Source organism: Carettochelys insculpta, chromosome 2 (genome assembly GCF_033958435.1).
Source record: "Carettochelys insculpta isolate YL-2023 chromosome 2, ASM3395843v1, whole genome shotgun sequence".
Lineage (NCBI taxonomy): Eukaryota > Metazoa > Chordata > Testudines > Carettochelyidae > Carettochelys > Carettochelys insculpta.
Genome location: NC_134138.1, coordinates 237552099 through 237566995, shown reverse-complemented (window position 1 = coordinate 237566995; position 14897 = coordinate 237552099). Strand labels below are relative to the sequence as shown.

General features: G+C 44.0%; 1 protein-coding gene across 2 annotated transcripts in view; it reads left to right on the top strand.

Annotated features, from left to right (window-relative positions):
- The first annotated feature begins 327 nt into the window (after positions 1-327).
- Positions 328-14897, top strand: part of ZNF804B (zinc finger protein 804B) — a 451105-nt gene continuing 436535 nt past the window's right edge. The window contains exon 1 of one of the 2 annotated variants that reach the window (XM_074986261.1): positions 328-1072. In XM_074986261.1, the coding sequence (XP_074842362.1) occupies positions 965-1072 (108 nt within the window). In that variant the 5' untranslated portion in view covers positions 328-964. The remainder of the gene's footprint in view (positions 1073-14897) is intronic. The other variant, XR_012644262.1, reaches the window with a different exon arrangement.

Here is a 14897-nt window from a genome sequence, read left to right as displayed (position 1 = left end):
GCGGGGAGGGCAGTATTTTGGCTGGGGGAGCCCGGCTGCTTCCCCAGGTGCTGCAGACAGGATTTTCTCTCCGTCTCAAGCACACACACACACACACACCACCCCGCCGCCACCAGCTTCCCTCCGAGCTGGTTGCTTTCAGGGAAGGGCCCGGTTGCACTTCTGCGCCTCTCCCCAGGCGGGAAGGGCCGGGGGAGGGTCTTCAGGAACGCTCAGCCCGGGCCAGCGGGGGGAGGCCGGAGAGGGGGGCGGAGAGAACAGGACCGGTCCTGAGCCCAGGAGCCGGGGCAAGGCTGTCAAGCGGGGCCGAGGATGGTGCCGGCGCCCCGGGGTTTCTCCCAAGCTGACCCGGTTGCTCAGGGGGCAGCGGTGGCCGCGCCCCTCTCCCCGCCTGTGCGCGCCTCTCCCGCCCCTCCGACCCCGAGCGGCCGACCCCACCTGCTGCCTCGCTAGCGGCCCGGCTGAGGGGCTCCCCCGGCGCCGCCCCACCTACGGCGCGGGCCGCGGCGGCGGCGGCACGTGAAGAAGGACTTTGGCGGCCCGGGCGCAGAGCCATCCCGCGGCGCGCAGCGCGGGACCGGCCATGGGGAGCGGCTGCGGCGGGGGCAGCGCTGGCGGGGGCCGCGGCGCTGGGGTGCGCGGCTAGGCAGGTGCCGCCTCCGGCCTGGAAGTTGCCCCGCAGCCGGCGGCGAGGCGCGGATCAGCATGCGGACTGGCTGCCGCCCGGCCCCGCTCTGCCAGCCGCCGCTGCCGCCCGCCGCCGTGAGGCGGGCGCTGGGGGAGAGACCGCCGCCGCCGCCGCTCTTCCTCCCGCCGCGTCACGCTGCCGGGGTCCCCCGCGGGGGTGGCACTGGCGGCGGCCGCCGCTGCTGAGGAGGGGCCCTCCCGCCTTTCCCCTCCCTCCCCCGCGAGCAGCGCACGGCGGGGCCGAGCCCCTGCCCCGTCACAGCCCGCCCGGAGCCGCATGGCGTGCTACCTGGTCATCAGCTCCAGGCACCTCAGCAACGGCCACTACCGCGGCATTAAAGGAGTCTTCAGGGGACCGCTGTGCAAGAACGGCTCTCCCGCCCCGGTAACCGGCCGGCTCCTTCTCTCGCCCTGCGGCAGCGAGACGCGCGGGGTGGGGAGGGGGCGGGGGGCGCCCCAGGCTGGGGATCAACCTGTACCCGGGGGCGGGGGGGGGGTAGGTACGGCTGTGCCCGGGCGGTTCGTCAGGGGCTGTTACAGAGATTCGCCGCCTCTCTGGCTCTGCCCTTGTGTGCCCCTCGGAAAAGTTTCTCCCGAGACAGGTGTTGTGGTGCGAGCGACCCAGGTGAAGGGGTCTGGCAGCAGCTCCGAGGGCTTTGATCGATGGGGGAGTGGGGTGTGTGGCGGGCCGGGGGAGGGAGATTTTCCCCTTAATGCTTTATTGCCCGGTGAGACTAATGGCCAAGTGTTGGGGTTATGGCTGGTACCTGGCCGGTGAGCCGCAGCAGATTTTTGTTTTCCTGGAAAGTTAGACAGGGAGATGAGGCGCTTTGCGTCACCTTTGCTCGATCAGCTCCAGATGTAACGGTTTAGCAGATTCTGCCGGGCAAAGACCCAGAGAGGCATGGTCAGCCTTTGTGTCTGGTAAAAGTGAACTTGTCTGTTACATCGGTTGGACTTTGGAGTAATACAAACTACCTATCAAGACCAATCCTGGAAGATGTCCCAGCATTTGTCATGCGTTGGGATAGGTTGCTAGACTGTCAAGATGCTTAAACAAGACGTTTCTGGGTTGCTAAAAGACATTCTATAGACCACTCAGTATCTGTCTAGCTTACTTTAAAAGACAAGAGTTCATGGGACTGCAGACTTGGTGCCAGTTTCCCTTCACTAAGAGGGTTGTAGAAATAGCATAGAAAATCATGTCAAGAGAAGGTACAGTAAGTGTGAGTTGGATTGTTGGTTGTTAGTTTTAAGAATGGGTAGAATGCATGGTATTTTTGCATGCTTTAATCTGAATAAGTATGATTAAATTATTTTTGAGTTTCTCAGTGACTGAAATTTAATTGTTCCATTCACAAACCTTTTAAAGCTGAAGGCATAAATTACATATGGATACTGATGCTCAGAGATCATAAACAGAGCTTATAATTAGGGTTCACTGCTAGTGTACCATAAGTGAAACCCCTTCCCTGGCAGAACAATCGTTGAGTTCAGTAGTGTCAGATTTTACCATGTTTATGTGCATCAGCCTACTTTAGACAGTGCAGTTGCAGTTACGAAGTCTCTGCTTCCTATTTATTTCATAATTCAAAAGCTATTCAGTAGAGTTATCTGACTAATAATTCCGTATATAATCAAAATCTACATGGTGTAAGACAGCAGGGTGCTGAGATTTCCTGTGCAGATTTTACTTTTATTGTTTTATTTTTATCACTTGGTACCATAAAATTATCTAATACTTTTTCAGGATTTCTGACTTACGGGCTTGATGCAAACACTTTTGAAGTCAGTGGAAGTCTTTAGCTCAGACTTTAAAAAATATTAGGAGAGTGTGTGTGTGTGTATGCATGCATGTGTGTGCATGTGTGTGTATTTTTTATACAGTTAGCTTGATTCTATTCTTATATACACAAATTTGACATCGATATGAGTCTATTGATTTCATCAGAGTTGCTCCTGGCTTACATCATGGCTAATAATAACAGAATGAAGCTCATAGTATGCCATATACAACTGTGTATGATGTCTTGTAAAAATCCTAAGTGAAAAGTCAGTCCTGTTTATTACAGCAAGTGTATGTGAATTGTGTCCATGTATGCAAGAAATATGCATATTTGTATGAGCAACGCAAAAGAGAGCTAAAAACCGCACACATTTTTTTCTTCTTTTTTTTCAGTTATAGATCACATCTATTATATGTGTATTCCAAACTACTTTGATAGAATTCTCATACCTGGCCCCAATTCTGCACGTTTACATTCCTTGCACACATTGTCCTAAATAGGTGATTTGGATATCAAACATTTTAGAACTCTATGACTAGACTGTGGTATATTTTAAATGATATTCCTGTCCAAGTTATAGAGAGGAATAAAAAGCCTTTCTACCCTTTCCCCTCCCAAAATCAAATATTCTGTAAGTGCTGAGGAGGGTGATAATATTCATTGGGGGGGCATTCCAAAAATATCAGTAAGTTGTCATGGGTTGCATATTTGTACTGTGTTAATGAAATTACCTCATCATCTATTGTAAAAAGACCCCATTATGTTCTTTGCAGAATAAAGTAATTACACTTAATAACAATAAACTGAATACACATTTATCCAAGGCTTATCTCAGAAGGCAATTCATATTGCAAACTGTTCTGTGAACTCTTGTAAAATTTGTAGTAATGACACTAATGCTAAGCTTTTACTAACAACTTTTTTTCTTTATTAAAATTAAGAGTAAAGGAACAAGTGAAAATCATTGTAAAGAAGAGTCTCTGATGAGCATTAATGAGGGAAACAGTTGTGCTGGGCACTTTGCCATAGTGGGGTCATAGGGCAGCTTCAGGACATGAAGGGGTGGGGCCTTAATTGGAAGGAGAGGTTCTGGGGGCTAGCTTCTCTGCACCATTTAGGGCTCTGAGGCTAATTTAAAGGGCCCCTGTCTTGGACGCTGCAGCCAAAGTAGTTTCCTCATTTACCAGGAGTGATGGTGGGCTGGACAGAAATGTCATCTGGGCCATATCCAGACTGCAAGCCATATTTTGCCCTGTCCACGTAGGAGATAGTTTGACTGTAAATGTTTTACATTTAAAAGAACATTTTATGTTTGTTTGTATTCAAGATAGTGATCAAATTGGGGAAAAAGTAATTGAAAACATGCATGCTAAAATGATAGTTGGAACATACTATTTATCTCTACTTTCTACTTGTTTCTCTTTCTTTCAGCCTACTTTACAAAGTGGGGTTTCAGTCCTCATTGGCATATTCCCATGTGTTCTGGTTTCCAGAAAAGTCCTTTCCAGAAGCCAAAGCAGCTTTGTGGATGGGGTTCTTTCAAAAGGAAATTCCCTCCTTCGAAAGCATCCTTCTTCCTGAAAAAAATTAGGAAGAAGGGTGCTTTCAAAAGGGTGGTTTCCTTCCAAAGGAGCCCTGTCCGCATGGCTGCTTTGGTTTTTGGAAATGGCTCTTCTGGAAGCCAGGTCGCGTGGGAATATGCAAATGAGGTGTGAGATATCTAAATATGTGTGTCTTATTTACATTTTCAATCGGTCACATTTGCATGCCTCCTCCGAAGTGGAAAGGCCATGTAAATGAAGCTTAAATTAAATAAATGTAAATGTAAAGTGTCTATTTCTCAATAGCATGTGATAAATATGCTTTGAGATTGTTATATGAGACTGGGAACTCAGGAGTTAAATTTGGTTTGATACAGGTATCAGACAGAAGGACAGGTGAAAGAAACAGCAACTTTTGTTGAGCTAGTACTTTTAAAATAATTTGTAAAAGTTGTTTAGTGTTCATTTTTCTTCCCCCTATCTGTAGGTCCAGACGCGAATAGTGTTTTGTTGTTGTTGTTTTAAAGTCCCTGGTTCCAGACTCAGTAGGAGAGAAAAGGACCATTTGTATCCTCTTTCCAGCATATAAGTACAAAAAATTCTGTTTCTGGACTCAAGGGGATGAGAGTTATGAGAGTGAGAGATGTGAAATTTTATTTCTAAGAATGCTGTCACTGGGACAGTACTGAATTTTGCCCATCCTGAGCCTTCATCCAGAATACCTCTGAGGGGAAATTCCACATTTTGAGGGAAAGAAGAAAGGTTTGTTTCTAACAGGTATGATTTTTGATGGTTGCTGTTTGAATCTGCTCAGGGTTTTGGAAATTTTAGGTTAAGTCACGGGGAGATGGCATACTAGGCAGGTGATGGGAAAACAGGTGTATGATAAATTAGCTTTATAAAGAATTGTTCCTGTCACTTTTCAGCAACATCACTAAACTAAAGTTTAGCTAAGTTGCATTGGCTTTGGTCCTGTTCTGACTCAAAGAATTTACAAGTTTTATGGGGCTGCAATCACATCAAACCAATCAAATCTACATAGTACTGTGCTGTTCTTTAAAGAACAAAGGAAAAGATAATGCTGGCATAAAGAAATGGGGTGGACAGATGAAGCACTTGAATGTCAGGAAATTCAAAAGGTACAGGTTTTTTTTTAGAAAGGTTGACTCAGCCATATTATACACAGGTAGTTTTTTAATTTTATTTTTACAGTTCTTGCTCTCAATGCTAAATGTATGTAATAATGTAACATTAATAAAAATCAATGTACATCAGAAATTGCATGGGATGTGTAACATTTCTGAGTATGTTGGGGGTAACCTTAGCTCTGGCATGTCTACTTCTGAGTGCCTAATTTCTGAATCTTAGTGTAGTAGTAACACTATTTTTTATATTTAATCTGAGTGCCTCTATTTTAAGTGGAAACACTGAACCAAATTTTAGCTACAGAGTAATAACCAGTAGCTAGATAATTACACCTCTGGTCAGTCAGGCCAAGACTGGCTCATTTTACACACGTATAACTTCAATTTACTCCACTTTGATTAAGTATAAGTAAAATTACTAATGTCTTTTCAGTATTTGCAGAATTTTTAACTCTTCCTTGTAATCTACATTATCACATGGAATGGCAATAAAACTATTTTAAGCAAACATGCTAGAAGTCACTAACTGCTAAACTAGATAGCATGTCAGTATCATATTTAGGTGGTGGTGTGGTAAATTTACCTATGGGTGGCAATGCAACTGTAATTCTACAAACTTCATCTTTATTAGTCATCCACTAGAATGAAAATTTTTAAACTGCAGATATTAATAGAAAGGCATTTTCATGTATATTGTGCCATACTGTTGCAAAACTCTACATACCAAGGTTAATGCCTATCACACTCATGAAACCTTTTAGTGCTTAGAAACATTATCCAACATTAGTTATGATTTAAAGTTTTGGAAGCAGGTTTTGAGCATGACACATTCATGTGTTCATTGATATATCATACTTGTGATTTCATTCAATAACTGCATATTTAGCTTTGAAATATACAGATTTTTATGGCAGTAGTCCTGAATATTCTATATTTATAATTTGTACCATTAGACAATCCTAAATTGATACAGTACAGGCTATCTCATGCATGAGTTTACATAGTCTTTAATGTATAATATGTACCTTTATATATTTGAAGAGTTCTGTATCAACAGACCATGAAATGTCAGTAAGCTTAAGGCTATGCTTTCAGAAATGAGAACAGTAGTGAATATTTTAAATACCTTTATCAAATTTCATGGCTGTGTGAGCAAGGGGTTCTCAGACTGGATTCTTTCATAGCATTTATTTAGTTTATTTTGCTATTGTTCAGTAAGCAAATCCAGTCCCTCCTTCATGTGCGTAGAACCTCTTTTGGCAAGGTGAGTACGGCAACATATAAGAGACTACTCATACACAGACATTCCGTCTTTCAGAAGAAGTGATATGGTATTGGTTCAGGGATGTGGTAGTGTCAGACAAACCATTATAGTACAGACCTTCTATCATCCCTCACTCTTGGGGAAAGGGCCTGTCCAAAGGGCCCCTCAGATAAGGAAGTAAAAAAAAAAAAAAGTAGGGGTACTGGTGAGGATATTACCAGCAGTGGAATTGATTCAGTACCACACATCATGGAGATGTATAGGGTCAGTGTACTAGAGGTTGTACAGGCATATTATCGGACATCAGGGATGTGGAAAATACACAGCATTTGGGATCCAAGCATGAGACAAAGGTGATACAGAAGAATGAGTGGTCTGAACAGAGGAGAGAAATATAGTAAAATCTTGATTTAATGGACTAATGAGGAAAGGGGTGTCCGTTAATGCTAAAAGTACATTAAATCCAAATGGTTACACTGTATGACAAGGCACTGACCTTCCCAGACCATCACTCACTCCTGTCCTCTGCCCCCTCCCCCATCTTCTCTTCCCCCCCTCCTGCCCCATTTTTCCCCTCACAGCTCCATCTCCCTCTCCCAATTACCGGGAGAGGGGCTGCATGCCAACCTGTCTCCTTCCACCGTGGCAGCTCTTGGTGCACTCAGTGTTGCAGCTCCTCTGGCCTTGGTGGCCCCAGCCCCATCTGTGGTGGCAGCTCCTCCAGCCCCAGCCACTCTGGCGGCTCCTCCAGCCTCAGTGGCTCCAGTGGCTGGTCAGTTGCCAGCATACATTTGTGGGGAGAGGGGAACTGGCAGACAGAGTCTGTTTTTTCCAAAGTCTATTAAATTGGGTTCCACTAAATCGAGGGTTTACTGTATCTTGTCCAAGAGAAGCAAGGCTGTCTTCTTAGATATTTAGTTTTGCTGACCTTAACAGGAATAATTTACATTTTCGAGCCTTTTACGTGTAGATGGGAGGAAATTTTCTGATTAACACAGTTCCTACCCATCTCTTTGCTAAACGAAATGAGATCCAAACACAATATAAAGCATTTACTAAGGATTTGTGACACACTCCGGAGAATTTTTGTGGCCTTGAATGGATTACCTTGATCCATGCACTCTGTGTAGTTTTCTCATCTGTGACCAATATACTGTAATACTGATCTGCAGCTAAACATCTCAGAAAGTCAGCCTCAAGCTGAGCAAAGTTGGAGCTGATAAGTACTTGGATTTGAAACTACCAAGGAAAATTCAGGCTACCAAAGGCAATGGTTCTGGTAATTCAGCAGTTGGTTCTCTTCCCTCTGAATCAATTCTCTGCCAAAGCTCTGAGAATGTACCATACTGCTTAAGGTTTTTCAGATACCTACTTAAGTTTATATTACTTGGGGTTATAAAATGTTCTTGGTATTTTTGCAATAACAGAGTTAAATACAAAGTCCTCGCCAAATTTCAATTTCGTCAATAAATTTCCCTGCAGTATCTACTGAATTCAGTTTTTCTCATCTCTTCTTCCCAAACTGTTTTCTAGTAAGAGTTAAAGGGCTGGTATGTTGCACTTCATAGAATCCTAGGGCTGCAATGAACGTCAAGAGGTCATTGAGTCCAGCCCCTGCTTCCAGCAGGATCAATCCCAAATAAATCATCCCAGCCAGTACTTTGTTAAGCTGGAACTTAAAAACTTCTAGGGATGGAGATTCCACCACCTCTCTAAGTAACACATTCCAGTGTTTCACCACCCTCCTGGTGAAGTAGTTTTTCCTAATATCCAATCTATTCCTTTCCTTCTGTAGCTTCAGACCATTGCTCCTTGTTCTGCCATTTGTCACCACTGAGAATGGTTTCCGTCCATTCTCTTTAGAGCTCCCTTTCAGGAAGTTGAAGGCTGCTGTTAAATCACCCCTTCATCTTCTCTTCTAACTAATTAAGTCCAAATCCCTCAGCCCCTCCTTATAGGTCAAGTGCTCCAGCCCCTTAATCATTTTCGGTGCCCTTCACTGAACCTGCTCCAGCACATCCACATCCTTTCAATATTGGTGCGCCCAAAACTGGACACAATACTCCAGATGTGGCCTCACTGTTGCTGAATAGAGGGTAATAACAACTTCTTTAGATCTGCTCGAAATGCTCCTCCTAATGCACCCCAATGTGCCGTTAGCCTTCTTGCCTACAAGGGCACACTCTTTACTCATATCTAGCCTTTCATCCACCATAATCTCTAGGTCTCTTTCCACTGTACTGCTGCTTAGTCAGTCAGTCCCTAACCTATAACAATGCTTGGGATTCTTCCATCCCAAGAGCAGGACTCTACGCTTCTCCTTGTTGAACTGCATCAGATTTCTTTTGGCCCAATCCTCCAATTTATCCAGGTCACTCTGGATTCTATCTGTATCCTCCAACATTTCCTCCTAGATTAGTGTCATCACAAACTTGCTGAGGGTGCAATCCAGTCTCTCATTTAGGTCATTAATAAAGATGTTCAACAACACCAGCCCCAGAACTGAGCCTTCAACTTCAACAATGGCTTCATTTCACCTATGAGTAAATTGAATTCTCGGTTCTAAAAGGCTAAATTATCAAAATTGAGTGTTTCATTCTGTAAGCAGAGTCTGGATTCCTCATATGCACTGTTGTCCCAATCATTAAAAATAATTCAGAGGTACTTAGAAATAATGTAAGTAGCCACAGGCACACAAGTAGCTATGAGGAGAATTAAAAAAAATTGTCTCCTGTCCCTGTTGTCTGTGAAGCAAGCAGAAACAGTGGGAGTTTTAAAAACATCTCCAGAAGCAGGAGATGTTGGGAAGATGGTGGAATATAGACACCAAGCACAAAGCAGCAGGGTCATTCCATAGCTGTTAGCTACACAAGCCTGAACAAAGAACAGTGCCATTCATGGCCACCAGGAAGGAGGGAAGTGCACCAAGCACAGCAATGGGGCACACTAAGGGTATGTCTACCCTACAAAGTTTTGTCAAGGAAAAAAATGTTCTCATGCAGAAAGTGCTAGAGGAAAAAGTCGCCAAAGTATGTTTACATTTACTTCCTCTGACAGGCTATGTTTATACTGCTTTGTTGTTTCAAAATAATTTATACTATTGCCACAGTGCAAATTTTGTAAATTATTTTGAAATACCTTATTCTGAACTTGGTGCTGTCCCAATGGTGCTGACATTTGCAATAAGGGGCTATTTCAAAAGTCCCTTTACCCCTCTTGTGACAAGGGGTAGCAGAACTGAAATAGCACCCGCAGTCTACACGTAGCCATAATGTCCATATCATTAATTGCAGGAGCAATGCACTTTGGGTATGTTTCCTGCAGTGTCTGGCAACACCATCTGTTGCTAGTTGTGGTGGGACTGCAGAACAGAGTGTGGGTCATCTTGAGACCGGGCAAAATATCCCATCAGGCAGTGAGGTGATTTCGGTGTCATTTTATGCCTTTTTTCCATCTGCTGTTCTCTGCTGTGCATGCCTGTATGTGCAGTGAGGAAGAATAGATCCTGCACTTTTCTCATAAGAACATAAGAACGGCCATACTGGGTCAGACCAAAGGTCCATCCAGCCCAGCATCCTGTCTGCCGACAGAGGCCAGTGCCAGGTGCCCCAGAGAAGGTGAACCGAAGATAATGATCAAGCAGTTTGTCTCCTGCCATCTGTCTCCTGCCATCTGTCTCCAGCCTTTGACTAAAGGCTAGGGGCACCATACTTTACTCTTGGCTAATAGCCATTTATGGACCGAACCTCCAAAAATTTATCAAGCTCTATTTTAAACTCTGTTAAGCTGTGTCTACACATGCCCCAAACTTCGAAATGGCCATGCAAATGGCCATTTCGAAGTTTACTAATGAAGCGCTGAAATGCATATTCAGAGCTTCATTAGCATGCGGGCGGCAGCGACGCTTCGAAATTGACGAGCCTTGCCGCCGCGCGGCGCATCCAGACGGGGCTCCTTTTCGAAAGGATGCCACCTACTTCGAAGTCCCCTTATTCCCATGAGCTCATTGGAATAAGGGGACTTCGAAGTAGGCGGCGTCCTTTCGAAAAGGAGCGCCGTCTGGACGCGCCGTGCGGCGGCAAGGCTTGTCAGTTTCGAAGCGCCGCTGCCGCCCGCATGCTAATGAAGCGCTGAATATGCATTTCAGCGCTTCATTAGTAAACTTCGAAATGGCCATTGGCATGGCCATTTCGAAGTTTGGGGCACGTGTAGACACAGCCTTAGAGTGCTGACCTTCACAGCCTCCTCCAGCAAGGAGTTCCACAGGTTGACTGTGTGCTGTGTGAAGAAAAATTTTCTTTTATTAGTTTTGCACCTACCACCCATTAATTTCATTTGGTGTCCTCTTGATTATATTATGGGAACAAGTAAATAACTTTTCAATGTTCACTTTCTCCACACCATTCATGATTTTATATACCTTTATCATATTGCCCCTCAATCTCCTCTTTTCTAGACTGAAAAATCCCAGTCTCTCTAGCCTCTTCTCATATGGGACTCTTTCCAAACCCTTGATCATTTTAGTTGCCCTTTTCTTAACTTTTTCTAATGCCAGTATATCTTTTTTGAGGTGAGGAGACCACATTTGCACGCAGCACTCAAGATGTGGGCATACCATAGTTTTATATAGGGGAAGTATGATATTCTTCATCTTATTCTCTATCACTTTTTTAATAATTCCTGACATCCTATTTGCTTTACTAACTGCCACTGTACACTGCGTGGATGTTTTCAGAGAACTATCCACTAGAATTCCAAGATCCCTTTCCTGATCTGTTGTATCTAAATTTGCCCCCATCACATTGTATGTATAATTGGGGTTATTTTTCCCAATGTGCATCAGCTTACACTTACCCACATTAAATTTCATTTGCCATTTTGCTGCCCAATCACTCAGTTTTCTGAGATCTTTTTGAAGTTCTTCACAATCTACTTTGGTTTTGACTATCCTGAACAGCTTGGTATCATCTGCAAACTTTGCCACCTCACTGCTTACCCCTTTCTCTAGATCATTGATGAGCAAGTTGAACAGGATTGATCCCAGGACCGACCCTTGGGGAACACCATTAGTTACCCCCCTCCATTGTGAAAATTTACCATTTATTCCAGCCCTTTTGTTTCCTGTCTTTTAACCAGTTTCCAGTCCATGAAAGGATCTTTCCTCCTATCCCATGACTACCTAATTTACATAAGAGCCTTTGGTGAGGGACCTTGTCAAAGGCATTCTGGAAATCTAAGTATATTATGTCCGCTGGATCCCCCCTGTCTGCATGTTTGTTATCCCCTTCAAAGAACTTTAATAGATTAGTAAGACACGACTTCCCTCTACAGAAACCATGCTGACTTTTGCCCGACAAATCACGTTCTTCTACGTGTCTGACAATTTTATTCTTTACTATCGTTTTTACTAATTTGCCTAGTACTGACGTTAGACTTACCAGTCTGTAATTGCCAGGGTCTCCTCCAGAGCCTTTTTTAAATATTGGCATAATATTGGCTCTCTTCCAGTCATTGGGTACCGAAGCTGATTTAAAGGATAGGTTACAAACCGCCATTAATAGCTCTGCAATTTCACATTTGAGTTCTTTCAGAACCCTTGGGTGAATGCCATCTGGTCCTGGAGACTTGTTACTGTTTAGCTTATCAATTAGTTCCAAAACCTCTTCTACTGACACTTCAATCTGGGACAGTTCCTCAGATTTGTCACCTACAAAGGACGGCTCAGATTTGGGAACCTCTGTAATATCCTCAGCCGTGAAGACTGAAGCAAAGAAATCATTTAGTTTCTCTGCAATGGCATTATCTTCCTTGATTGCTCCTTTTATATCTCTATCGTCCAGGGGTCTCACTGCTTTTTTAGTGGGCTTCCTGCTTCTAATATACTTAAAAAACATTTTACTATTGTTTTTTGAATTTATGGTTAACTGTTCCTCAAAATCTTTTTTGGCTTTTCTTATTACATTTTTACACTTAATTTGGCAGTGTTTATGTTCCTTTCTATTTTCCTCACTAGGATTTGACTTCCACTTTTTAAAGGATGCCTTTTTATCTCTCACTGCCTCTTTTACATCGTTGTTAAGCCATGGTGGCTCTTTTTTAGGTCTTTTACTGTGTTTTTTAATTTGGGGTATACATTTAAGTTGGGCCTCTAATATGGTGTCCTTGAAAAGTTTCCATGCAGGCTGCAGGGATTTTACTTTAGTTACTCTACCTTTTAATTTCTGTTTAACTAACCTCCTCATTTTTGTATCATTCCCCTTTTTGAAATTAAATGCCAGAGTATTGAACTGCTGCGGTATTCTTCCCAACACAGGAATATTAAACGTTATTATATTATATTCACTATTTCCAAGCAGTCCTGTAATAGTTACTTCTTGGACCAGATCCTGCGTTCCAGTCAGTACTAGATCGAGAATTGACTCTCCCCTTGTGGGTTCCTGTACCAGCTGCTCCAAGAAGCAGTCATTTAAGGCATTGAGAAATTTTATCTCTGAATGCCATCCTGAGGTGACATGTACCCAGTCAATATGGGGATAATTGAAATCCCCTATTATTACTGAATTTTCTATTTTGATAGCCTCTCTAATCTCCCTTAACATCTCAGCATCACTATCACTGTCCTGGTTAGGTGGTCGATAATATATTCCTAGTGCCATAGTCCTATTAGAGGAAGGAATTGCTATCCATAATGATTCTATGGAACAATTTGATTCATTTAGGATTTTTACTTCGTTTGAGTCAATATTATCTTTCACATATAGTACCACTCCGCCACCTGCACGACATGTTCTGTCTTTCCGATATATTTTATATCCCGGTATGATTGTGTCCCACTGATTGTCCTCATTCCACCAGGTTTCTGTGATGCCTATTATGTCAATCTCCTCCTTTGATATGAGGTACTCCAGTTCACCCATCTTATTAGACAGACTTCTAGCATTTGTGTAAAAGCACTTTCAAAAACTACCACTATCTATATGTCTGCCCATCACTGATGCGTTGGATTTTTTTTTTATATGTGACTGTTTCTCATCTGATCTGGCCCATACATTACCATCTCCCATCTTCTCTTTCTGACTGAGTTCTAGGGAATCTCTATCAATGGAGTCTCGCCTAAGAGAGGTCTCCGTCCGATCCACGTGCTCCCCTGCACCAATCAGCTTTCCCCCATCTCTTAGTTTAAAAACTGCTCTACAACCTTTTTAACGTTTAATGCCAGCAGTCTGGATCCACCGTGTTTTAGGTGGAGCCCATCGTTAATTGCCTGCTCCCCCTACCCCAAAAGTGTCCCCAGTTCCTAATAAATCTAAACCCTTCCTCCCTACACCATCGTCTCATCCATGCATTGAAACTCTGAAGCTCTGCCTGTCTACCTGGCCCTGCGTGTGGAACTGGAAACATTTCTGAGAATGCCACCATAGAGGTCCTGGATTTCAGTCTCCTTCCTAGCAACCTAAATTTGGCTTCCAGGACATCTCTACTACCCTTCCCTATGTCATTGGTACCTACATGTACCACGACTACCGGCTCCTCCCCAGCACTACATATAAGTCTATCTAGATGCCTCGAAAGATCCGCAACCTTCGCACCAGGCAGGCAAGTCACCATACGGTTCTCCCGGTCATCACAAACCCAACTATCTATATTTCTAATGATCGAATCCCCCACTACTAACACCTGTCTCTTCCTAACAACTGGCGTTTCCTCCCATGGAGAGGTATCCTCGGTGTGAGAGGATACAATAGCACCCTCTGGAAGGAGGGTCCTAACTATGGGATGGTTTCCCTCTGCTCCCATTGACTGCTCTCCTTCCCCGAGCCTTTCATCCTCCTTAACAGCATCAAGGCTGTCAGATTGGAGGTGGGACAGCCCTACTATGTCCCAGAAAGCCTCATCAACATAGCTCTCTGCCTCCCTTAGTTTCTCCAGTTTAGCCACCCTGGCCTCCAAAGCCCGCAGTCGGTCCCTGAGGGTCAGGAGCTCCTTGCATTGAGTGCACACATATGCCACCCGCCCACAGGGTAGGTAGTCATACGTATTACACTCGACACAATAAACAGGATAGCCCCCACTGTGCTGCTGGGCTTCTGCCTCCATTGCCTGCTCTGATTTAATTTAATTTAATTATATATGGGGATTTTAAGTAAATGCTTCAGATGGGGATTATTATAAAGATTTATGTGTAAGGGCAGTAGAATAACTAGCTCCCTCTAAACTCCCCTCTCAAAACTCCCTCCTGTTAGCAATCACCCTGTTCGCAGGCTCCCTGGTTGCCTGCCAGCAGGGTTTATATGCTCTGGCCTTCCTGATAGCCCCTCCCTCTGACTACAGCTCAGCTCAGCCAATCAGCACACAGTGTTCCAATTCAAACCTAATCAAGGCTAACAGCTTCCAACTGCCACCCTGAGCACAAGGCCTTTCAAACAAACAGACAGCTCAGCACTCCAAACTCCAAACAAACGGACAGACACAA